Here is a 26,883-nt window from a genome sequence, read left to right on the forward strand (position 1 = left end):
CGCTCATGTTATGCGACGACCCCCAAATGGCGTCGCATGTTCCCTGAGGATTTGTGGGGTGAAACCCTGGAGCTCAGCCGCGATGTGGTTCTCACGGAGCGAAGTAATCGCACTAGCAGTGGGTCACTTTTGTAGTAGATTGATTTCCGGATGCCCTAACTGGTTGCACTGACTTCGTAACTGGCAAAGCGTTGTTTTTCCTTGAATTGCGCCGGAGACTTTGACGGCCGAGTGAAGTCTTTCGAGCTCCGATTAAATCAGCGAAATCAGATCAGGAACTTCCAGGTCATGGTATTACCGAATATTTCATTCACTACAATGAACCGGCTTACTAACAACTGGACGATCAGTTAGTTGGTTTCGTTGACGATTGGCTGGTTATGTTTGTTGATTGATTGATTGATTGATCTCTATCGACCAGTTCGTTGTTCGTTCATTTTTGTTTGTTTCCCGCACGAAGCTTGTACGCGATCATCGTTGTCTTAAATCATCTCTGTTTCCCTTTCTCTCTTTCTTCCTTTTCCCAGGTCAAACGAGAGTGCGCCCACCGGCCACCATGAAGACGGATTATCCGCCCCTCCGAGCGATGCTCATCCTTCTCTATTCCTGCCTATGGATTATCCTCATGTCAACGCCGGTCGCCGCGCGTCGTGGGGGTGAGTTGTGCGCCATTATTTTTGCCATTATTTTGTGCTAGCCTTCAAGGTTCTCGTAATCGTCGCTGTTTGAAGAAGCCCTTCGCCTAAGTTTCAGTGCGTCAGGTGTGACCACTCGCTGATGCCAACGACGTTGCAGTTTTCAGAGCACGAGCTCGGGGTGGTGTACCAGATTCCGGGCTGCTAACGGGTACTCGGCTTAACAACGTGTGGGTTCGAGCTAGTTGGTGCTTCGTGATCAACACCTTTAAGCGCGAAAAAATTCAGACGTAAAACGTAGGGGCAAGGACAGCCAGACAAGGGACAAGGATGCTTGGAGGTGTTGATCGGGGTATTAGGCGCTTCGGGGGAGCTTGTTACTACTCGCCTCCAAGCAGGAGCCTCTTGAACGTGGCCTCTTGAAATTTCCCGGTCTCGGCAGGAGCCGAAAGCGTTAGTGCAGGCAAAGTTCCAAGGAATCGTCCACGCTGGACCTTCCCACTTTAGCCGGTGATTGTTTGTAGGCTTTAACGCGCCGGCGCAACGCAGGCGATGAGGCGCGCCGTAGTGGAGGGCTCCCGATTAATTTTGACCACCTGGGGATCTCTACGTGCGTGGAAATCTCGTGCACACGGGCGTTTTTGCTTTTCGCCTCCATCAGAAAAGCGGCCGCCGCGGCCGGGAATCGAACCCGCGACCTCGTGCTCAGCAGCGCAACGCCTCAGCCACTGAGCCACCGCGGCGGCTCCCACTTTAGCCCGCTGACTGGTCCTAAGCGTGTGCCATATCGGTCAAGTTCAACCTGGCTCCGCTAGATATCTTTAAACGACTTCTACCTTTATCACTCTACCGTCGTCAGTCTATTCGCGACCTCCACTGCACGGTGAAGTGCTCTTCCAGAGACTTCCAACCACTCATATCGTGACTTTTCCAGCTCGTTTCTTGCCCCAGATTTTTGCATTCTATTCCTCCATCGCATCTTTCATCTTCGCCTGTTCCGCTTGCGGTGCATCAGTAGCCGTTTCGTGAAACGCATGGTTCACCCGCGATCCGACATGTCCTTCACATGAGCTGCCCGACCACACTTGCTACGCTCAATTTGAATTAGGAAGCTATTTTCTTGCCTATAAGTGTCACCTTTATCATTCTCCTTCCCAGCTGAACTTGTTCCACTTTCGGATCTTGCAGAACTTGTACCGCGCCTTCTGGGGACAACGCAACGCAAACATAGAACCCGATCCGGACACACTTAATAAAACAACGATCTAGCGCGGGTACTGTGGACGCTGGGTCTGTATCCTTCGCTACGTCTTAACGACCGAACAATCAGCTAAAAGAGACAAATTCACGGTTACCAGGGAGACCTCTCTCGGTAGCAGCTTATATTGAATCCCCATCCCCGTTCCTAATCACCGCTTCCACCTAGTTAGACCACGGGTCCTCAGGTTCCACATTAAAGGCGCTGCTCCTACCACTACTACTTCGCGTGATTCGCTGGACTGGCCCGAGGGCCGTATTCTGAGTTCCCTCCTCCACTCCATTTGCTCCCTCCACTCGGATGAGGGGAGGATTCCGCGATGCTCATGCACGGGGAATTCGATTTCAAGGATCTTCTCCACTGGAGGCTCAGGTGGAGGAAGGACTCCGAATACCAGGCTAAGTTTCCTTTCAAAAGGCGTAACAAGACCCCAAGTTTCTGCCCCCGATGTCACTACCGGGAGTACGCATCGATTTCACACCACTCTTTTTCGTAGCAGAGGCGGCTGACGGCTCAACGTGTTTGAATGCTTACGAAATTCAGCCCAATCCGTGGTAATGCGGCGTTTAATTGCCTTTTGGACGAGCGCTAACAACGTGTCCGAGCTAATTGTAATTACCGACTTGTATCTCATGGCACACGTTGAAAGTAAATCTCCGTGCACCTTGCATTCTGTTAAATCAGGCCTTTAAGTTTATTGCGTGTAACCTTTGAGACTTGTTTACCTGCCTCAGTTCATTTAAAGAATGCCTTCCCGTGATTTACGTCCCGTGCGTCGCTGCAAGAGACTGGTGGTATCCGTATCGTTACCGCGCTACAGCGATTACCCTCTCATAAGGAGAGGGATCGAGATAGCCTAACGACGCAGAGTAGTCAGCGTAGTAGCGAGCTCGGCTTGCTACACCGTATGGATGATGATGAACGTTGAAGACGAGTTAATACTTGTAAACACACGAGGACGCAAACAACCACTTTACCCTCTGTTGAGCACTATCAGCAAATGTCAAGGCGGCCACCAGCAGCGCGGGTGATTTTGGTATGGCGCATCACGACCCCGTCGCCCCATCTCGCCGGGAGAGCAGGACGCGTTCTCTGATTGCAGATGCTGCATGCTGGAAAAACTGCTGTTCCTTGAGAATATAAAAAATAACCCACCAATCGGGCGCTGTTTACCTTCCCTAATTGGCTAAAAACTGTGACTCGCATTTTTTTTACGACGCTGCCAAGCCGGAATCCCGACGAACTTCTGAATGATTGTGACGGCGTCGAATTCCAAGCTCCTTCCGCAATGACTTCCTCTCTCTTATGGCAGGTTTACTCTTTATTTCTACACAGGGGAAGCTTTGCGTTTTTGCATACCACTTACATTCAGTCTCAATTTCGGGACCCAGCGTGAGGTTCAGGGAATAGCGCAAGAGTTGGTTGAAACGACGCACTGCCTGTAACGCGGCTTTCCGGCGACGTCCTACGTTATACCTCGAATAGCGGGAGGGACACTCGTCGAGTCACCCTGTAGGCTGGCAAAAACAGATCCTCGGCTGGCGGGGGAATCCGTGTTGGGTGGGGACAGTGAGGGACGTCGGTGGGAAGACGGGAACAAGCCATAGCTGCTAGTCGAGGGGCCCTCGCTTTGACGGGCTGCTGCCGCTCCAGCGTCTGCGCGCGGCCAATCGATCGGTTGTAGTATAGCTTCCTTGCGTAACTCGAGATCCCGCTGCTCAGTCCCTGGTCTCTTACGCTGCCTCCTGTAGCCGGGCTCGCCAAGGCCCTCCGCTGGGCTTTCACCCTGTTGAGCCGAAGCCATAGCCGAGTCTCGGCTTTCCCGACTTCGCCGTCTGTTCTGTGTACTTGTACTCTGTTTACTTGTCGTTCTTGCAGCTCATCCGGGCACACCGTGAACTCTGCTCACGAGCGTCCCGTGTAATGGAGGAGAGGCCGTAGTTTGTTGACCTTGCCGCGTCATGCTCGTTCATCATCATGATCATCATCGCCGTCGTCGCCATGTCTACCCCACCGTATGACAAAGGCCCCTCTCCGATAGATCGCCAGCCACTCCTGTCCGCCGTAATCCGAGTACACTCTTTGTACATGGAATAGAGAGAGAGAGAGAGAGAAAGTGTTTATTGAGCCCACGTTCTTAGCCTCATGCGGAAAACCCTCACCCTCTCTGTGTCCTGTCTCAGTGCGCTGTGCTCCAAGAATCTCACGTTCTTCTTGGGACGAATGACCTCGCTGCCTTGACTGCTATATAACTTTTCCCAAAGAAAACGTTCGGTGTTCGAGCTTTCGGCGCCCGTTAAAGATCCCCACGTGGTCAAAATTAATCCGCAGCCCTTCACTATGGCTCGCCTCATCGCCTGTGCATCGTCGGCGCGTTAGACATCGTAATTAATCCACCAATCAATCAATCAATCAATCAATCAATCAATCAATCAATCAGCATGACCCTTAAAATCGGTATTGCTTCGTTAGCGAGAGCGGGTCTACTGAATGGTCATGGATTCGTTGCTATTAAAGCCGGCCCTCTATCTACGTCTAGTACACAAAATCGAACACGTTCAGTATTAGTGGGATGCAAAAAGGAAAAAAAAGAAGCCCTAAGAAAATCCCTGTTCAGACAAGCATGGTGCTTGCAGGAACAAAGAAACCAACCAGCATCGACATCTTATTCTCGAGCAGTTTTGAGCACTCGCGCAGGCAATCGCCGCTTTGAAAAGGTATGCCTTTGGAGATAAGGTAATGCGTTTATAACTTGAACTCATTTAGGAGATGATTATTCCCCACGCGTTGCGGAAATAAAAGTACGCCAGAATATTGAGCAGGTGTTGTTTTTTTTTTTTTTTTTTTTTGGCTCGTACCCACTACATAGTGGATACAGGATAGGCGAGCGCTACAGTTTAATCTCGCACTCGCAGGATTCGCTGTATTGTGATGCAAGATTTTATTGTATTGTATTGTCTGTCTTCGTATTGTATTGTCTGATTAAGTCTCAAGCAGATACACAAGGCCTCAGATGCGCTACTGCAGCGGCAACATCAAGCTGTGCATGCAAGTATATTCACTGCGAAAGCCAACGTGCGCACTTCGCGTAATAGGGTCGGACATTCAAGTACGCGCAAATCTAAATAAACTCCGAAGAAACACTTTGCCGTCTGCTCAAACTATCCCGAGCGCACGGCAAGCGACCACGAATCGCGTGCCTGTTTGTGAAAATTAAAAAAAGGTAAGAAATTCGTGCCTCTCCACCGTAATTTCACGGCAAGGTAATGGCAAAAAAGAACGCGTTGTGTGTGGCTTCGCAACAGTTATTAGGGCAACGCTGCACGCTTCTGGCGCATCCGCCCTTTGAAAACATTTCCGAAAAGAATACCATCACGCAAGGAAACAAATAAGCGAAACCGAAAAAAAAGGCCGCCATTGCGCGGTTTGCGTGCCGTGCGCAGAAATAAACGGGCGGCGGCTTGGGAAAGTCGAGGAGGTGTATTGGCACAGCGTGGGAGCCGCCGGTGGGTTCCCTGTCGCCGAAGCCGGTGTCGATCACACATTCTCGGGTTTCTCTGTCGCGCGGCTGACCCTCCCGATTGATCTCTCTCTCTCTATCTCTCTCTCTCTCTCTCTCTCTCTCTCTGAATGGCTGCGGCGTGTGTGTGTGTTTGTGTGGGAAAGGGGGGGGGGGGGTATAGAGTGTTTTTGTGAGGCGAGCTTTGCACAGGAAGGCCAGCGCGCCTGAGAAGCAATCGGCGTCGGGTGCGCGCTGTGCAACTTGGCCGCTATGCCACGCAAACAGGCACAAACCGTGTGCGTTTCCAATCGGCATTCCGAAAACAATAACTATCCGCGGTGGCTCAGGGGCTAAGGCGTTGTGCTGCTGAACCAAAAGGCATTCCGCGTTCCATCCCGGACGCGGTGGTTGCTTTTCTCATGGAGGCGAAAATCGAGATTTGGTTCAAGTTCCCAGCTGACCAGCATTAATCGGCAGCCCTCCACTATGGCGCAGCTCATAGCCCAGGTTCAGCTTCGGCGCATTAAACACCCCAATCAATCAATCAATCCATCAATCAACCAATCAAACAAACAAACAAACAAGCAAACAAACAAACAAACAAACAAACAATCCGAAAACAGTATCTCCTTTGGGGTCGTAAGCCCCCGTGCTCACTTATGCGCTGGGATTGCTTCGTGTCGCCTCTATCGTGATCCGGTACGAGACTCCTGTAGCAGCAGCGCTTGGCCAATCAGGGGACTGTGAGACGGAAAGAGGTTCCCAGCCTGCACCACTGATGTATCGCTGGTGTGGCAACTGTCGGCAACCAGGGCCACCTCTGGAGACTGGAACTGCAGTAATTTCGCTGCTGTGCCCGGGCCCTAAAATTCGTGGCCGTGGAATTCTACACCGATGGGACTGTGGCGATTACACCACCTCCGTTCGGATTCCTCCGTCACGATGCACCTTCAGAGCTGCATGAACTCTGGCCCCGCTTGAGTATTTGGAATCGTTCGCGGAGCATTGGTTTTTCTTCGACATAAAAGGTTTCTGCTTATCACGACCTCCTTTAACTGATTACGAATTCTGTTCGTTGTGGGTGCCTCGATCTCACGTGGCTGCCACTGTCATTGTAAAATCATTTGGTAGTTGTAACGCATGCTGCACATATCGCACCACATGTGCTAATACCTCCTCCGCTGGGTAGGTGGAATTGCGAAGGAAAGGCGGCGACGAAAACGTTGCGTGGCCAGTCGGGAATGTGTATGCAAGTGCAAAACTTCGCCGACCACTTCGATTTCAGCCGAGGCGATTGCTGCCGAAGAAAAAGCTTCGTTCTAAAGTTTTCCCTTCTTTCTTCCCTAATGCAAACCCCACCCTTCCCAATTTTCCGCGTGGGGAAAGAAAGTACAAATTGTCTTCCGGGAGGGAGTTTTTTTTTTTTTTCGTAATACAGCATCAACGCCAGAGCAGTGTTTACACACCATGCGGCCGTGGCGAGTCGAGTCGGGGGCAGCCAACTAGACGCGCTGCGTACAATCATCTTAATGCAAGGTGTTCGCGACGGTCAGACAGGAGAGCACGCGATTCCGGTTTCTGCTTCCGCGCGTCTAGCTGTCGCCGTCGGAAGCAATCACCAACCCCTCCTTTCCCCTCCCACGTGAAAAAGAAAAGAAAAAAAGATCTGTTTAGCTAAAAAGAATGCGTCAAGAAGCAAGAACGCAAGGCGTAAATAATAGAAATACATGGAATGTTCCGTAGCGATGGGGTTCCAACGTGCGAACAAAACACGCGCGCCCGTCTGCTTGCCCTGCCGTGCGGCCGAGCCGTCGGACGGGTTCGGAGCGCGGTCGAATGCCAATCACAGCGCCCGTGTTTGGACGCCGCCCCAAAATGGCGTGCGGATGGGTGCCCGTCATTATTAAGGCGAGTCGGACGCACGCCGATTCGGATGGGACTCGCTTTGGGTGCGCGGCTTGCGCTGCTACCGCCGCTGCTGCCGCTTCTGCGGTTGTCGATTCTCGTCGCCAGAGTGGTTGCACTGGGAAGTAGAAAGAAAGAGAGGGAATAACTGACGTGCACTTTTGCTTCCGGCACGTCGGCCGCTTCTAAACGCGCTAAAATGTTTGAAACGCTTTCTCTCTCTCCCTCTCTATCTCTCTTGCTCTCTCTGGTTGGCTGACAGAGCATTTGGACTGCTGCTTGCTGTGTGTTTGTTGTACCCCTGCTACAAATGGAGGGTGTTTCGAGTAGCCTACAAATCGAAAGGCGGAAACAGCCAGTGTACGGTGTTTCGTATCTACATTGATGGGGGGAGGAGCTGATTGAAAGCAGGAAAAGGCGTCTCGTGATGTAAAAAAGAAGATTTGTGAGTGAAGAACACCTAAACGCAAGACTCAGTGCAAGCGAAATTCAGACCTTTTCAAGGAAAAACAACGCGACTCGAGCGGCCGGGGGCCAACGGGGGATATGGGAAGCCCGCGAAGAGAGCAAAAAAGTTCGGGAACTGTGGAGTCGCTTTAACGAAGCAGGCCAGCAAAGCAAATAGGCCGGACACGTTTTGTTTGGATGTCAAGAGCGCACACAAAAGAGTATTACCTCGTTTCTTCGTTTCTTTTTTTTTTCCCCGTTTACAGTGGGTGTGGGATTTCAGCTTTCGAAATTGCGCCGAGGACTCGAGGCAAAGAACGAAAGAGACCTTCCTGCTGTGGGATGAGTATCGTCCGTCAAGGAAATAAAAGAAAAAAAGATGAAAATGTGGATCGCAGCGGAACCTCGGTATTAAGGGAGACGGCACAGAGTTATTGGCACGTTGTGAACGTAGAAGCATAGATATCGTCTGGCTGTTTTCAAGGGGGAAAAAAAGGTTGTATGCCCAGGAATGAGTGGAGTATTGACAATAAAAGCAGCTTGCATACGAATAGAAAAGACCGAAACCAAATAACAACGGGGTTGTATTTGAAGCAGACAATGTAAATGGCGTGAAAACATTACTAAACAAACTAAGGGGACAGACGTAGCTTAGAATGACGGAGTAGGAAATGAATGTGTGTTCAGTTCTACGGCAGGGTTGAGGGTCCTTGATGTTGAACAGGACGAAGTCCAGTGAATAGCAAAATGATAAAAGCATTTCCTAGCACAAACGAAAGGTGATTTGGTGAGGCCTCCAGTTTTCACGGATGCAGGCAACAAGAACTGAAACAGATCCGCTGGCGGTCTTTTGACGAAAGGTCAGGCGAAGACGGCAGCACGTACGAATGTGTAGAGAAAGTACTGGCAGAACGAAAGTTTAAAAGGGCCATGAAGACAAAATACAAGTTTGATTCATTAAAAAGGCTCATTTCTCCCAGCAACAACGACACGCTGATTTTATTACAAACTTCGAATTCAAAGATTTTTTTTTCCTCGGAATTACGAGGAGGCAGGCTGGGACTAAAGGCTACAAAGCCTGGCAGAGGCCCCAGCCCCCTTTGGTACAGTACAATGAAGAAGCAAAATCAAACTACCTGGCAATTCTAATGTCTCAGTTATAAAAATACAAGCAACATGCAAAGCACAATAGATTAAAGAACAATATGGGAAAAGTACACTAAAGTACATTAGAGTACAAAAGAGTAAAGTAAAACAAAGCGCAAGCGGACAATCAGGGCAGAACTATGATTGCCTTTTAAAGATAGACACAACTGCAAAATTGGCGGATTAAACAAGTTTAAACAACATCCACAGTTCTAGCGATTGAAGCAGATATTCTGATTTAAGAGGCATTCTTTCGCCTGTGTTTTAAATGTGTTTCCACTGCATTTGAATCAATGTGGTCTTCAGCTTTGTTTAGTATGCGAGTGCGTTGAAACAGAAAAGACTGCCTGCCGTAGTTTGTTCGCACTTTCGGTGTATGTATTCTGGCACACCTGTACGAATATATACTGCTTGCGTCGTTATATTTGCCATGAAGATTTTCTTTGTGTATAACTTGTAAAAGCTTCATATAATATATTTGATCAGCCTTAAGCAGACTGTACTAAACAAATAGGGGCCCGTTGTGAAGTCCGCATAGTGTCCGTGAAAATTGGAAAATAGACGGAGAACTCCTTTTTTTAAGACGATCAGCCGTTTCTAATTTGTTTTGTTTTGTTGTTCCCCTCGATAATGTTCCGTAGCAAAGACTAGAATAGACAAGAGTGTTATAAAGCTGTGTTTTCAGCCAAAGCGGTATTGCACCCCTTAACCTGTACAGAACGCTCACATTTTTTTAAATGTTATGTGTTCTATATGAGGATGCCAAGATAATTCTTTACGAAACCATACTCCTAAGAACTTCTGTTCTCTGACTTCCCTGATCATTATGCCCCGATATTCAATTTGAATGCCTTGGTCTATCTTCTTATTAATTGGTATAAAAATGATGTAGGTAGTCTTCGATGCGTTTAGCTGTAAGTTATTTTCGGGAAACCACTTTGACACATTTCAGGAGATATCAGGAAAAATATGCGGGCAGTCGCGCCACCCCAACCACTTTCCGGCGACTTTCCCGTGAACGAACAGATCTTTCGTTGGTGAAGTTGGCTGCCGCCGCCCTAAGCAGCCGCCAAGAAAGATCACTTAGCGGTTCCGTTTCATTGTAAACTTGAATGCCAAGGCGCAATTTAAACACTGACAACTGTTTTTTCATACTTGCACATATTATGCCAGTGCAACGCGAAATATGAAAGGTGTTCAATATTTTTTTGCGTTTTTTAACACGAGAGTGTTTTATTCCGGGATTCATGAAGATTTCATTTACGTCATATCCATCACGGAGTCGACGCCAGTACAACGAAGCAAGCAGCCTGTAAAGGGTGCACCCCTGCATACAGGGTCTTCTTGTGGGGAAGCAACCTTTAGTACTAAAGAGTACGTTATACGTCGGGTTGTTCGTTTTCTGGTTCTATATTTTAACACGAAAGTGTTTTATGCCGGGATACACCAAAATTTCACTGACGTCATATCCGTCACGGAAATGACGCCAGTACACCTTTGCCAAAGCGACCCGCCAGCAGGACGTCGCTCGCCAAGCACACCCATAAGGCAGCCGCAGACCCGCAAATCATGCTCAGCTGCAAATTTCGCTGCACATTTCACTTTCGTGTCTTACCGATTCATATGACAGAGGACTCAACCGCAGTTTTTTTCTCGTTATAAAGCGTCTTTCGCGGCTGGGGTGGAGCTGAGTGAGTTACCGAAGTCTAGTTCTCTCAAACTAAAAAAAAAATGTATTTTGTCTTCGAGGCCGTAACGCTTTGAAGATCGTCTGCTCACTTAAGGCTCTCCAACGCAGCCCTGAAAATAAAGGCTCGCGGTTGGAGGACGATCCGGGCGAATAGAACGAAAGCTGCGTTCACGAATCCGGATGTGCTTCCGGGAGGTAACCCGTTTTTCAATCTCGCATTTAGAGTGCGCCTCTTCCGCGCGGCTTCCCGTTTTCGTCTTTTCTACTTCCGCGCTTCTCTCGAACTTTGGCAAAGTTCCTCAAAGTCGGGTTTCGGGCAAAGTTGGAAGCGACGAGCACACGCTGATCTCGAATCGAGAGGGCCAAAGACGACAGCAAGAAAGAGGCAGGAATCGTGGAGACGAGCTTCCCATCGGCTGTCTTATTCAATCACGCCCTGTCGTCGTGGCCCTGGCCGGTTTTTTTCGGGCTCTCCCGCCGGCGGGAGTTTCGATCTGTGTTCGCGCCCGTGTTCGTTCTTGTCTGCGTGTCTGTGTGTCTGTGTCGAGTGCCTGCGGGGCTCGTTTCCTCTCGAGGAGCGATATACCGAGGCGTCGATTTCGCTGCTGTGACGGGGATTGTTTCTGCCGCACGCGAGACAAAAGGGTACGCACTGCGTGCGAGGTGTTTGACGTGGTGGGGAATACGACGTTTCTTTCCCGTTGTAACCTCACCTCGTTCAACGTTCGTTTGAGCCGGATTGAAAAGTGGCGTCGTCTTCGTTGTGCAAAAAAAGAAAACGAAGGAAACGACAGGGACGCGGCGTCGTCACGACGAACTTTGAAAGTGAATTCGGCGTTTGAGGCCACTCGAATCTTATCGTCCACCACGGAGCCTATTTTTACTGACGCCCCTCATGACGAGGTCGTTTGAAGGGACAGACTTCCGATTTTTGTGGAGTGTGCGCTCTCTGTGCCGAATGAAAGAGGATCACTTAAAACACCTTGATCCGAACGGGTTTCTCTTATACTAGAGAGTTATAGCAGATCGGAAGAACGGTTCCGGTACGGTACACGGTACCTGTTACCACACCGTACCGGGAAGGCTCGTCTTAAGGGTTATAGCAGACCGTAACTACCGGCCATGCTACCATGACTGGGAGCGACTTCTGTTGTACGTCGTTTGGCAATTTTTCGTGAGTCTGTGGCGTTTCCTGTGCTGAAATATTAGTTTTCAGTTCTCAAAAGCGCGAAAATCAGTATTAGAGAAAAAAACAAGAACATCCAACGCCCCTACGGAGATTCGAACTGCGACTGCGTGAACATGGAGCGGGCATTTTACCTATACGCCATTTCAATAGATGGCGCCAGCAGCTGGGCTCTCGGTACATACGGCTGGCTGTTTCTAGTTTTTCGTTCTATTTGAGAGTCCCTCGCACTGATATCGCCTGTTCCTCACTCGCCGATTTGTGCCCGTTAGGCCGGGACAGTGTTTCGCTTGCTGCTTGAGCTGTCAGAATCGCGCGGATTTCACTTGTTGCAACCTCATTTTTCTTAAACGATCTCATATTTACAATCCGTTCGACTAGGCGTAAGCCAATCGTACGTCTCCCAAACTCTTCCAAAGCGGCCGCCCGCTTTCGAACGACAAACACGGTACGTCTCGGTACCGTCCGGCCAAGTCGCTCCGGAATACGGTAGGGTTCTGCGCATGCGCTGTGGCGTCCAGACGGTAGACGTTACCGTACCGGAACCGTTTTTCCGATCTGCTATAACTCTCTACTGCCTTAGTACGTTTCAAAGCGGATTTTTTACATCTACCAGCAAATATTTGAGCATGCTGCCAAAACGAATGCTTGCAACCACGCGGCTGCAGACCTTTAGACGTACGTGAAGTAAAAACAGATTTATTTATTTATTTATTTATTTATTTATTTATTTATTTATTTATTTATTCTTTATTATCTTATTCTATTATTATCAGATATTTAAAAACTGTTCCCAGTTAAACCAATAATGACATGAAGTCTTTTCTATTCTTTTGAGCGGATTTTGAATCACGCATTAAAACTGACGGAACTTTTTCGATGCGTATGGTAGTGTCATGTTCAGGCACAATGTGGCGCCACCATGATTGAGACTAGAAAATTTAGTGCCGTATTGAAATTATTTCCGCCGATTTATATGGCAATATTTTGTCGTTACCCCACATATAAAACGCTGGCCTTGAGTCGGACTAGAAATCGATTCATTTCACTTCAATTCGTTATTTTCTTTTGGGAGGAGGGGGCTAGAGCTAAAAGGTGTGGATCCGGCTTGCCTGAGGCTCCCGCCCCAGGCATGCACTTTACATGAATGGGTTGTTTGTTTTTTTAAACCTGTCTTCTACGTCTTCGGAGGATAAGCTCCAGGGAACCGATGCCAATGGTAGTTAAATCGTTTTTAGCAAACTGAGAGCGCGTACGCGTACATATTCTGGCTAGCAGGCATAAGGTCTTGCCTAGAAATACAGCCGCCCACAAAGCTCTTCTCTTGAACTATGGCAGCCTGACGAATCTATTCTACGACAGGACAGCAGTCTGGCTTCTCTTGGCAACGTCCCACCGAAGACTGTCCCGTTACCAGTGGCCCATGGATGAGTCATCCAGCAGTGACCTCTGACCCGCAAATTCCTCGTAACCGACCCATGAACCACTAGCAGGCCACTGTCTTGGGGGAGAATTTTTGTTCCAGTTCACGGCGTCTTTCAAGCGATAAATATGTATCGCACATTAATCTCGCGGTGATCGGTCTCAATGTACCCAACAACGCGTCTTCAAGTAATTCGAAACGTGTCCGAAAATTACAGCCATCGCCTCCTGTATTTTTTCAACGCGAAACGCATCCACCGCTTCGCAATGGAAGTGTGTGTGGGGGGGCCTGTTTCCACAACTTGTCGCAACGTGGGGCCCAAAGCTTCACCGGGATTACGCGACCATAAACTGAATTCGAGAGCGGCTTGTGTTTGGTTACCAGGCAACCGGTGTTTGAGACCACGAAGTAGCTACGCTACGGCCAGCGATAGAAAAAATTAGCAGTGGCTTAGCTCGGCTATGCCAGGGTATACGTAGCGTGAACTAAGGTTCAGATGGTTATTCTTAGGCTTCCTGATTGTCTAGGGTTAGCTGATCATGCTTACTTCTGCTAAAACGATTTCTAATCCAATTTAGTCCAATCCAATTTACTCCAATCCAATTTAATATAATCCAATCCAATCGCGGCAGTGGCGGCGGCGGCTGCTCTGGCGCGCCAGCTGTGCCCAGTGGGATGTCACTGCTCCTCGCGCATGCGCAGCACGGCTCTCCAGGAGCCACGCGAAACTGCTCAACCTCAGCCAGTGTAGCTCACGCTACAAAACGCGGCGCGGTGGCGGATGACGTTTCCCCTATACGTCGCCGCTTTCCTTTACGCGTCGCTCCAAGAGTAACCGGTGACGTAGAGTGGCGGAGCGGAAGGAAAGGGCTTGGCTGACCGCGCGTTCGGCATTGAAAAAATACCGAAGGCAATGTTGCAGAGTGTGTGCCTTCCGTGCTGCAACAGCTAGTTTCAGCTTTTTTCGTTGTTCCCTACACACCGGTCGTCAGTGATGACGTCATCGCGCCTTATCCGCGGGACGGCACATTTGGCCGTTCTCGCTCCGATCGATCCATTGTACGCTGCCGTCCGCGGCGTATGCGCCGTGCTCCTGCGACGACCACCCACGCACGCACCTACGCTTGGCGCCGTTCACCAGGATCGTCTACCAAGTTGCCGTTACACCATTTGAAGGAGCCTTAGATGTCTTTCCACTCGGGAGTCCGCTTTGTGCTGCGTTTTAGTTCCGCGTATCATCATCATCATCATCAGCCTATTTAGGGTCACTGCAGGACGATGACCTCCAATCACTCCTGTCTTGCGCTGCCTGAGTCCACTCCTCGTCTCCGAATTTCCTTATTTCGTCCGTCCATGCGTTATTTGTCTTCCCCTTCTCCCAGAGCCGTCTCTCGGGGACGCAGTCTGTTATCCTCGTGGTCCAGCGGTTGTCGTACTACATGGCCAGCCCATGTCCCCCGCCTTTTAACACGAAAGTGTTAAGGCGGAGTGGACATGGGCATTCCAGGATTCACGAAGATTTCACTTACGTCATATCCGTCACGGAATTGACGCCAGTACAGTACAGCGAAGCAAGTAGCCTGTAAAGGGTGCACCCCTGCACACAAGGTCTTTGTGCGGGGAAGCAACCTTTAGTACTGGTTGTTTGTTTGCTTCTGGTTGTTTGTTTGCGGGGTATATATTTTTAAAACTAACGTGTTTTATGCCGCGATACCCCAGCAGGATTCCACTGACGTCATATCCGTCACGGAAATTACACCGGTGCACCTTTGCCGAAGCGACCCGCTAGCAGGACGTCGCTCGCCAAGCACACCCACAAGACAGTCGCCGACCTGCAAACCATGCTCAGCTGCGGATTTCGCTGCGCATTTCACTTTCGTGTTTTGCCGATTCCTTTGACAGAGGAATCAACCGCAGTTTTTGTCTCATTCTTCTACTTTCGTTTGTTCTCTCATCCAGGGGGCTCGTTTCCTGTCCCTAAGAGTTGCCCCCATCATCCTTCGTTCCATGGCCCGTTGAGCCTACCTAAGTTTTCTTTTCCAGTTGTTTATTAAGGCGCCATGTTTCTGTTCCATACGCCATCACCGGCAGCACGCATTGGTTTTGGACTATTCTTTTTAGTGACAGAGTCTATTCTGTTCGCTATGTGGGAGTGCTTGCCGAGTGAATATTGTAGATTTACAGCGCACGAGGAATGGTGGAAAATTTCTGTAGCCGCACTCTTTATATCCGCATAACACGCCGATATCTTCGAACACCGCGTCTCTGCACCGTTAGTTTTATGTGTACTGCATTGATTTATACTCTTAGAGGACTTGCGCATATTCTGTCAGCAACGGCTAAACCTTCGCCAACTGTCAGCGTTTGAGCAGTATTAGGCGCTCACTCTCAACTTTTGAACAGCGTTGGCCTCTGGACAGTATTGAGCGCCAGTTTTAAGCCTTCGTGCAGTACTGGGCGCTAACTTTCAACCCTTGAAAGTTAGCGCCCAGCCCAACAACTGGACATACACTTGAGGACAGACTCTCGTCACCGCATCCGAAGTACGCGGTCTCCTCCTCATTATCGATTGGACCTTCATCTCCCCAGCCAGTGAACTGTCAATCAACGCCCCAGCTTCGGCGTCTTCTGATTTAACGAGCCTTAGCGTGCAACAACCCTTCACCGCGCCCGAATGAGCGGTGCACGTGCTGTCGCCAACACGTCCACTCGCCCATCCGTCTTTCCCACTGAAGTGATTTTGAACGATCCCAGGGGAACCGGTCCCCTGACGTCCACTCCTAATTAGGCCTCCCCACGTACACACACGCACACGCGAGTGATGTCGTCCCTAACCCATGCCGTGTTTACGCACCCGCATATTCGTGGCGGCCGACCGTTGTAACGCCCGCGTCGCCGCCGGCTTCGACCGCTATGCGGCGCCGCTTGGCGCGCGGAAACGCGGGGGGGGGGGGCTTCGTCATTAGGATGTCGTTAACCGATTCGCTCTAGAGCGACCCGTAATGGTGACGGAAGGCACACCTCCCTGCCTTTGCTTCCCGCTTTAGGAACGAAGAAAACAAAAGGATGTTACTCGCCAACGAAAAAAAAAAAAAAATGCTCGCCTGTTACACGCAAAGCCGGGGTTCTGCGTTAGCTCATATGAATGGTACGGAGAGAGCAGCACAAATCGTATATCCATTCCTCTCTCTATCTGCACTCTGGAAAAAAAAAAAAAGTACCCAAAATTAAGTACTGCAGGGGCGCGACAGCTGCGCATATTGCGAAGTTTTGATACAACTTTGTTTTCTTGCGCCAGTCTGCTCCAAAAGCTTGAAAATAGCAAAAAATTGCGCCAAACTACTCCAAAGCAGTCTGGAGCCAAGGATTTTAACGCCCCCGTCAGTTTCAGTGGAGGAGAATGCTTACTGACTGCATACTTTTCCAGCATCCCCAAGGTGAAGCGGTTTGTGATGGTATTGATCTATCAATAAAAAATGCGCATATAATTGTTTCCGGGATAGCTTTTTCGAAAGTCGCAATGTCTGCTTGCACGTGTAAAATCTTTGAGTTTAAAGTTTTCTCATTGAAAACGATTGCAAAGTCCTGTAGAAAAATATGTGCACTGAGGCGACAAACTACTTGTGCAAGTTGATGAAAAAACGTCAATATTCGGAGCGCCGTATTTCAGGAACAAAATTACTTGGTGTGATAAAGATTGGAAAGTGCGGCCGCCGGGCGAAGCAGATGCTTGTGGTTCAGGCAGAGTGCTCTTCGCCGATTTCTACCCTGGGTTTGGTTATGGGGGTGGCTGGGTTTACATTTGGTCGCTTGATCTGTAGCGGGAAATTGCGCGACCCGAAAGACGGCAGTTCATCACAAACAACGTGGTGCCTTCGAATTCGCCGGGTTTCCGCCTGAAGTGTGAGGCGCGGTGTGTGAAGGGAAATTTCGGAATCATTGCGGTGTTATGAAACGCCGAGTTATTGCTGCCTTTGACAGTGAGCTTTCGAGCGGCGGGAATGGGGCGATCGACACTGCAGAATTGGCGGAGCAGGCTACATTGCCGCAAAATGGTCAAGCAGTGTCCGATAGCGGAGCGTGCTATTATTTCACGCTAGTAGTAACGGTTCATCTATCTGAAGTGAAATTTAATGACAAAAGAGAGGTGGCTGAACATACGAACGTTGCTCAAATTGCAATCGTATATATAGTGGTTGTGTACCTTGGGGATTGAAATGAGAGGGCTGATGGGATGCGACGACTGTCACCTCGCTTGGCGCAACTTTTGCCGTGGCTCTACACTTGTGCGTAAAGCCTAGTCTGGGATTACAAAAATAATAATTTCGGCAGTCACATGATAATAAAAATGCCTTACGATTGCTTAGTTTTTCAATTCGATATTTTCAACGGCACTCCACGCTATCTGTGCATAGAGCTCAAGAAATTTGTACGCAGGTCGCGCAGTTTGTACCTTGTGATACTCTTGTAGAAAAAAAAACTTTATTGAAAGGCTGTTTCAATGTTATGTACATTCAAAACCGATAAAGAAGGGCACTTTCCCCGCCAAGTTGCCAAAAAAGTTATTTTTATGCTCCTAAGGTGACAATGCATGTCGCTCTTCTGCTCCAAATGAAGGCTCGTCTGCCCCAAAATCGAGAATTTGCTGCTCCAAAAACTGCTCCCAAATCTGATTCAGCTGTCTCACCCCTGGTACTATGAAAACCAGCGGGAAGCGTTGCCCGTTAAACCGAGTCGCTACGTGGCGTTCTGGGGTGCTTGGCGCTCGCGTGCTCTGTTCTGTTTTCTTAGCCCAAAACACGCTCAGAGCCGACTGGTTTGTTGACTCAGACGATAGCGCCTCTCAAAGCATCGTGCCAAGTTGAAAGCACCCTTCTGAATCAAGTTTCACGACTTTTCAGCGGAGGTTTCGAAAGCTTGAAGTCGTTTATCTCGTCGAGAAGGGCGTTTGTATAATCTTGGTAGTTGTTCCGTGTGGGGGGAGACGAAACTGTTGTCAGTCCTGTGAAAGTCCGGAATCGTTACCTAATCTCCGAAGGAAGGAAGAAATAAAGCTAAAGGAAAGGCAGGAATGTCAACCAGGCTGTGGGCTAGTTTGCTATCCTACACGTGGCGAAGGTAAACTATGGGGGAAAAAAAGAGATGAAAACAGCGAAAGAAGGAGAAGGTAAAGACAAAGCGTGAAGAGGTGTGGCCAGCGTTACGACGCTATAGGCGATAGATTTCATTGACTTCATAGAGAGTAGTCTTTTGTGACACAGTCTTCTGTGCAAGTTCGTTGTTTTTAGCAAGCACAGGAGCGCTTTTGTCGCCTTGTGCGTACATGACGGGGAGAATACCCTGGTGTTAGGCGCCTGATGTGGTATCCCCGTCGCCGGACATATATAAAGGCACCTTAGAAAGTTCATGTCTGTTCCCAGGTTGTCATTGATCCGGGAAGCGGCAAATTGCTCTTGTTCGTCCAAGAAAAAAAAAACCGGCAATTCTACTGCCTAAACGGGCTGGACCATCTCCGAGTTTAGAAAACCTTGTTTTCGGTGGAGATAGGTTTCGTTAGGGTTAGCGCCTGTCTCCTGTAATTTCATGTCGTCTGCCCGTAATCGACCCGTGTTCAAGCGCGATCATGGTGACCCCGAAGGCACTGATTTCCCCCTGCTTCTTGTCATGGCTTCCCCGTCCCGAAGGGGGGTTTTATCGAGAATACAGCGGCGCAGAACTACCGATCAGGGGACTCGCACTCTCGTCTTGTGCTGGCCACACGGAAACAAAACTAAGCTACCAAGGGTTGCGAGGTTAATGTTTCTGGTTGTTGCGGTGAAATGGACGCCATCTGAACGCCGCTCGACGATGCCGCAGTAGCAAGGCTGAAGAATAGGTTGCCGTAGGTCCCTGTGTATGTAATTTCGACGCCGCCTAATTGCGTCCTGACCGCATTGACCGCTACCTCGTGCGGCTTTTTGGCGGCCGTCATAGCCGGCTGTACGCCAAAACATTGTATTTTCTCCGTAAGTAATAACCACTCGTGCGGCTACTGTACACCACAACAGCGGGCAAAGTATCAAGTGCAATAAAGAAAATAACGTGGTTTGTCCTTAGATATACCCGCCGAGGCCCAGAACGCGCGTACTGCAGCCTAGCAGACGACGCGGCCGAACTAGGCGCACTGCAGACGATAACTGAACTGCGCCGCCATTGTCTGCTATGTGAGCGGGAGCGCGCTCACTGGCGTAACCTCGCGATAATGGCGGCGCGCGGGAGAACAATTATAATTAAAGCCGTTCCGCGGTGGACAGGAGCTCGGGGGGCCGTGAGATTTTATTCGCGCTGATGATACTGCGCGCGTCGAGATTGTATGTTGCGCGTATACGTAGGGCCCGGCTCGGCGGGAACCACAAATGTGGAACAGCGAAGGTTCAAAGCGCCCGGCGCTTGCAGACGACCAACTTCTGTTGGTCGTCTGCATCCTTGCGAAGAGCGGGTGGAATTACGGGGAAACGCGGTTGCCAGCTCGGTCGTCTGCAGCGGGTGCGCAGGTGAGACTGCCTTGATTGTTGCAGCAGTCGTTATCCTTCCTGCTCTTAAACTAATGTTATGGTTGCATCGAGGAAACGAGCTTTGCAGTTTCACCTGCGGATCGCTTGCCGGCCGCGTTTTCTCGTAGGGCAGCAGAAGAGACTACTCCTTCCTTGGCATTGTTCGAGAGAAAGGTTGTCCGTACTTTTACGAACGCTTTTAGAAAGTCATTTTCCTTTATTTTGACACGGTCTGTTGTGCTTCTGCTCAAGGAGGGCCAACTAAACTTGGGATTAATGTTAAGTGGGTTTACGTCTTACTTTAAAATGGTTAACTGAACGGTCTCAATTTAAGGTGACCACTGTTTAGACGTCTGTTCTCGTAGGTTCTTTTTGGGTAGAAGTTTGCTCTAACAAAAATTATTCAACGCAAAAACTCTGCGCAATGTCTGACTGTGTAACAGTATGGATCATACGTTATGATAGTTATGTTTTTGGTAGACCGGGTTTACGGTACCCTTCGGGTAATTTGTGGAGCAAGACTTAGAATAGTTCTTAAGCGGTGTTCTTAGACGACATTCGTGTCAAATACATGCGTTGTCCCTCCTTTTTTCACAAAAGTAATAAATAGAATAATTCTTTTAAAGTGCATTACATAAAAAAATGAATTAAGTAAATTTCTGCTTAGGTAACTGTTTCGTAGCTTAAAAATGCTTAACGCCCCGTGATGCTCTTCCTTTACGCATGCAAGCTACAACAGAGCTTACAAGCTCAAACGCTCATGACGAGCTTACATACTAGCTCATTTAGTAAAGTTTACGAGCTAGGAAACCACAAGCGTACCCGTCTGCCAAAAATAATGCAGTCGCTGCTGAGCATACCAACGGGTGGGCATGACGGCAATTCCTGCACAAGCGTTAATCAGGAACCTATCAGTCTGTCGGCTGGGAGTGCTTGAGTTCCGAACGATTCCTAACGGTATGGGAGAAGGCTAGACAAGGGCAGGCACATCTTCACTGTATGTTTTCATTGCATTGCCCATCCTCATCGCAATCTTCACCTCGCCGCGGCTTCGACCTGGACGGTCGCGCTCAACCGGGGGTGATGTCACGGGACACGTATAGGCGGGCAATGTCCCATACTGCGTGGGCTCAGGCACGAGACGACGAAGACGACGAAGTTGCTGTGTCCTTGCGCGCGCCCTCTTATGGCCGCCATATACATTCTGTAAATAGATCGCTTCACACCATTCCATTGTTCGTCTCGTCTGCGTCCTGCCGCTCGTTACATTTTGCGCCCGACGTGTTTCGTTTGCAAACACGTACGGTATTTTTCACCCACAAAGAGTTCAAATCGAATAACTGTATACTGTAGTGTTGGGACAATGTTGAACGAATGAAACGCGAGCGCTGTAATAGGAACTAAAACACACCACAGGGCAACTTCTTTCCGCGCAAGTCAAATTGTCGCGCGGCTCCATAAGAACGACTTTCGAAATAATACCACAACCGCTTCATTATGTCATACCCACGACACTTTGCGTGTTGAGGTTCATACCGTAGTGTTAATTCGTTACTGTTCAAGGACGACCGTGTTTTGGCATTCGTGCAGCGCCGACACTACGCGGCACAAAATCCCGAGAGGAGGAGGTTGCGTCGAAGAGAGATCTAGAGTCAGATGGGGTGTATACGAGAGATAATTCGGCCCCGTACCGAGCACCCCTCGAGATGGAACGGCAGCTGCAAACACCCGGCAGACGTTCCGCACGAACTAAAAGAGTTGCTCTCCGTGACGGAAACGCACGCATGGGATGGTCGAATCCTCCCGGCCGTGTTGCTGCGACACTGCTCTTGGCGCCAGGTGCGTTCCCTCCGAGTGAGCGTTCTTTTCTCCGCGTCCCTTGTACGGAAGCTTTTCGTCCCTTTGTGGTGGCGCCCCCCCCTTGGAGTAAGTCTTCAAAACGATTGTCGGCGGCGTCCTTTCAAAGTCGTGATGGACGAGTTCCTCCGCGGAGACGCGGCGGGGTTCGGATACCACCGGAGCGGAGAAGGCTGCGGCTATATTTTTGAATGAGAGGAAGCGAAAGCAGGCGAAACACCATTTTCCCCCGAAAGCGGCGGACTAGCGTGGTGAATCGGGTCCTTGACGACGGTCGCATTCGGTTGAGAGACAAGCAGAACTAAGAGAATTTCGCAATATACGGGTTCTTCCTAACGAAGAAACTAGAATTGTTGAGACCTTGGAGGCAGCAGTACCGATCAATGTGGTACTTTCAAAAACAGTGAGGACCCGAAAGAGACAATGCGGTGTCATCCTGTTTTGGACTTTTGTTCTTCGTATATACTTTATACGCTCACATATTCCCTCGCGCCTTCACCGCACATCTACGGGGGCTATCTCTGTTTCGGTGGCGGTTGAACGGGGTAGATGATCGCGGTTGTCGCAGTTTCTGTGTTCTACTTGTCTTCTGCATGTGTGCTGAATGAATACGTGGACTAGACGCGCGCGTTGAAACATGGTTGCGCTGCTCCCACCAGACGCGAAAATGCCCCCCAAGGCGCATTTACCACCAGTCCTGCCAGATTGAAGTTTGCTTCGACGATAACGGTGCTGCTTTTAACGTGTCCCCTCTCTATGTCTTTTTGTAGCCTCGACAACTCTTCCTTTTTTTATGTAAAAAACGGCATCCACATGTTTTAAAGCCCCTGTCGCTTTCTTCGTTTGTGAGCGGATTGAGGCAGTTGTAGCGTACGCAGGTCATCGTACCAGTCTGCGTTGTATACGTCGTTAACTACGCACCACTGGGTGTAGTGGCCGAATGTCCAAGAGCTTGAGAAAAAAAAAAGGCTGTTGTGGTCCGCGGATCGTAGGACAACTCACCGCAACTTTTACGCTATTCACAGATGGTACAAGCGAAGTTTCGTCATCGCCTGGATTGATGAGTACAAGAGTGGGGTACGATATTGTAAATTTTCTCATCCAGTCAGGTGCAGGCAACTGAAGCCGTGAAAAGGCAAGGAAAAAAAAAACAAAGCCCAGGTATTACAACCTTCAGTTTGGCCATCATCCGCACGCGGAAGCATGCGCCAGCTGCGCAAGAAGCTCACACATTTGGTTCTAAATCTGCGTTCACCACAACCTGTAGTAGCGTTGGGGACCACGGGGGATATTTCGTTTTCCTAAAGGAGTGCGAGGGCGTCGAACCCCGCTCCGCTTTTCGGAGAGCGCGACTCGAATAATGAGTTGTGGTCGTTGCGAGAAGCCAGGATGGAATGGAGCAAAAACGAGGCGCTGAGAAGTGGGAGGGCCTGGCAATGTGGGACAAGGGGGAAAAAGGGTCATCAATCCCTTTCTCCCGCGTTTTCCTCACACTGCTACTATTTTGCCTCTGCGTGCACTCTACCACGTCTCTGTTCGAATTTTGTTCTCCAGTCTAGAAAAATGCCATTTCCCACACCGAGTGGCCGACTGGGATGCAACGCGTACCTCACGACCGTTCAACGCGAGTGGGGGTTGGGGGATATGCCTCGTTGATTCCGCGGGGCTTGACGATGAGGGAGGCCTTTTGGGGAGATTGGAAGTATATTCGCACCCGTTTCGCGCAGGGTGCGTCTCTCCCTCCCTCCTCGTCCTCCCCTCTCTCCCTCCCCCTCTCCCTCTTCCTTGAGTTTCACCGTTTTGTGCCGGGGAAGTAGTTTGCCAACCTCGGCTTCCCCGATAAAGATGTCCGTGAGCAGACGATTCGCTCTCCCACTCGGCACTTCGCAGAAAGGAAGACCAAGTGTTGAGATTTATTCACACAATGGACGTAGGGCGGGAGGGAAGGCGGAACATTAAGCAGATTATTTAACCGATAGGCCAGCACGGCCGGCCCGTGAGACACTTCAGTAGCCTTTCCGCGGCACTCGTCGTCTGCGTCGCCAGCTTTCCATCTTATTCTGTTAACTTTGTCCGGCTCTCCCCAATGAGCCGTTATCGGGTGCCAGGTGGTGGCGCGATCTGGATGCGGCAGCGGCACGGGACCGCCTGGCGCCGAAAGTAAGGCCTAGCGCTGTGACTCGCCTCGCTATGGGCCACAAACTGCTTCCGTCGGCTTTGTCAGAATGGATGGCTTCTGTCCGCCTTGGTCTTTCGCTCGCTGGGTGGCGCCAGGTGATCTCGATGAAGAGCTGGAGTAGTGGCAGGAGGGCTTGGTGGGGAGGCGGGGGGCGTTGCTGTGCGCATGCGTCGAGAAGAGTAGTTTCACACGCCTGGTGTATAGTCACATATGCAGCTCTATTCCTCCGAAAGCTCCCGTGGAAGGAATAACACGTACGTGTAGTTAATCTACGGCCGCAACAGCACTTGTCCCGGTGCACTGGTCTTTTTCGTTGCAGCTTCCTCTCGGTAGCTGCCGCAGAACGAGTACATAATGGGAAAACGGGAGGAGGGTGACGCGTCTAAAATTTTCTTCGCTCAAAAACTACAGTGCCACATCGCATCGCTGTTGCAGTTAGAATTGCACCGCTTTCCGTGGTATACCAAGAGGTGCGAATAGTACACGTGAGTTTGGGTCTTAAAGGCGACGTTCGTCGTCATTTGCATGGCTGCAGCGTAAAAACAGAAATAAATACTTCCTTCGACAGCTTCGGCTTATGCGAAAGTATATCCCGCACCAGACCTAAATGTAAACGCGGTGATACCCCATTCAGGCGAATGGCATCGGCCGCTGTACTACGGCGAACGGCTAGATTTCTCGACGTCGTTATTAAGCCTACCCGACCGGATAAAATACTGAACGCTGTCATCGTACATCTGCGCATATGTTAGGCAAAACGGCTTATAACTAGTTCTCGGGCACCCTTTGCAGGTGTCGCTATTTAGAGGCCAGTTTGAGATCACGGGAGTGTAGAGGTGAAAAAAACAACAACAAAAAAACGCTTCGGCAACTATCATGCTGAACATGAAGGATGCTGTGGTAAAGTACACGTCTTTCGATGAGAAGTCTCGTACATAAGCGCTTTTAGCAAAAGAAAAATGCCTCGGTCACGTATGAAAGCCAGACATCATGGTCAGACCTTTCGCATATAATAAAACTTGTAGAAGTATGACCACAAGGATGGACACTTTATGTGGCAGACGGTCGCTAGGATTACTGAACCGTGTGTGATTGAGTGGGAACCACTGCTGTAACGGAAACACTGCGATAACATGACGAACGGGGTGCTTCCGTGCTTCTCTTGGAGGACACATACAAGGACTGTACCAATCTGGTAGGGCTAATTGGCTAATTACAGTGGCGGTCCCAAGAGGGGGGGGGGGGCGAAGGGGGGGATCGCCCCCCCCCCTCCCCCACCAAAGAGGTCCTCACCTTTTTACTTTTGGTTTTTTAAGCATCCCACTTGTGCGAGGTCGCTAATGTTTGCGACCGTCATATATGCGGGCTCGAGCCAGCCGTTGTACCGCCTATAGGGGGGGGGCAAAAACTACTGTGCCGCTAAGTGATTGTGCGCAAGCGGGTTACTGTGCATACGCGCGCACGCCGGCATGGTTATCACCTCCTCCGCAAAACTGGTGCAAGGAGGCGAGCGGTTCTTTATTCTCCCCCCCCCCCCCCTCCCCCTTCCCCCGCTCCCCCCCCAAAAAGAAAAAAATTTCTGGGACCGCTACTGGCTAATTATGACTTGCAATGAGCAGAACTGGCTAGGCCTGGCGATGAAAACAGACCATGGGCAGGTGGCCTCTCAATGGCCTTAAACAGTGGTAGGGCTTGAAAAAATAAAAGGAAATGTGTACAAGTCAACCGTGTTTTGAAGGGAAACGCCGCGCTGTTGTCCGGCGTAGTACAGACACGAGAACGGTTTTGCCCTTGGACCTTCACGAACGCATCGCTGTTTTGCGTCCCAAGACATCGATATACGGGCCGGCGCAGCTCCCAGCGTGGATCGAGCTATTAGCGGATTCCTATCGACAGTTGGTGCGCGTCGTCCCAAGGACGCCAAGAGCGAAATTAAGCTCGAGGGCCTAGCACCCAACGGAGCACCCACTACTGCCGCCTGGCAGGCAATCATCTCGCCCGGGGAAACCGCCATTTGTCCTCTCGGAGCTATCAACTTTCGCTGCGGGATACCGCTCAGCTGGCGCTCGCAGAACGGGGGAGAGCGAGAGAGAGAGAGAAAAAACCATCGAGAATGAATAAAGAGTGTTGGACGCGGAGCAGCGTTGGCGCGTGCGTGTTATAACTCTCCCTTCGAGTCGAGAAATCAAGTGAAAAGAAGAACGCAAATTTTCTCCCAAGGTGCCTCGAACTTGTTCGGAGCAGCCGGTCGGCGGGGCTGAGTGAGTGAGCCTTGCGCGAGAGGCGGGCCGAGCGGTGGTGCGTCCGTCTGCCGGCCGGCGTGCGCCCTGGGGTAGTGCGATTCGTGGAGCGTAATCACTTAGCGGAGGAGGCTCCGTGACTCACGCCAACGCCGCGCCGAAGATGGCCCAGGCAAGAAGCGCTTGAAAAGCGAGGGCACGGTCAACCCTTCTTCGCTTTCCCCCCCTTTCGGGGATTTCGTCGGGCCGACGTCATCGAGGGGCAGCGGGTGCAGAAAGCGCTGTCGTCTGCTGCCCGCCGCCTTCTGCGAATCGCGGGGTGTTGCTGGTCGACGGCCCACCAAGGACGAATGCGTCGCCGGGTTGCCAATTATCGTGACACCCCCTCTGTAAACAGCGGCGTTTAAGGGCGCCGATTAGGCATACCACACACGATGATCATCGCCGGTGGTACGGGGAAAAACGAAAGGCGGCTGGGTGCCGGCCATCGCTTTGAGCAGAGGGTGCGCGTGCCGCCCAGACGACACGGATCCACGGTTTTTCTCGTGCGCGCTGTGGTTTCTCTCGTTGAAGCAAGCGTTACGTTAGAAGTCGGGTCACCGAATTCTTCCCTTAGCAAAACGGAAGTGGAAGTGCCGTGAACGGAAACCGGTGTGTCCGGCCGTAACGCTTCGTGCATCACACTTTCGCCGAATTAGACGGTGCTAATAATGAGAGGCGCTACGGCTTTCAAAATTCACATTAGGTCGCCCATATTGACTCTAACAAATGTCTTCCGAGCAATGCAATTATGTGAATAGTGAAGCCGACTTCAAAGGGGCTAGGTGCATAGCAGAGATTGTGGAGCATTTGTCCGAGAGTTTCCACTTCGCAGTTTCTGCA

The 26,883-nt window shown here is 50.2% G+C and overlaps 1 protein-coding gene across 8 annotated transcripts in view; it reads left to right on the top strand.

Moving 5' to 3' along the window:
• Positions 1-26,883, top strand: part of LOC144162430 (latrophilin Cirl-like) — a 234,076-nt gene that overhangs the window by 151,460 nt on the left and 55,733 nt on the right. For all 8 annotated transcript variants that reach the window (XM_077692949.1, XM_077692954.1, XM_077692950.1 and 5 more), the window contains one exon: positions 528-656. In XM_077692949.1, the coding sequence (XP_077549075.1) occupies positions 557-656 (100 nt within the window). In that variant the 5' untranslated portion in view covers positions 528-556. The remainder of the gene's footprint in view (positions 1-527; positions 657-26,883) is intronic.

Source organism: Haemaphysalis longicornis, unplaced genomic scaffold (genome assembly GCF_048455015.1).
Source record: "Haemaphysalis longicornis isolate Haplotype H1 unplaced genomic scaffold, Haemaphysalis longicornis Haplotype H1 scaffold_12, whole genome shotgun sequence".
Taxonomy (NCBI): domain Eukaryota; kingdom Metazoa; phylum Arthropoda; class Arachnida; order Ixodida; family Ixodidae; genus Haemaphysalis; species Haemaphysalis longicornis.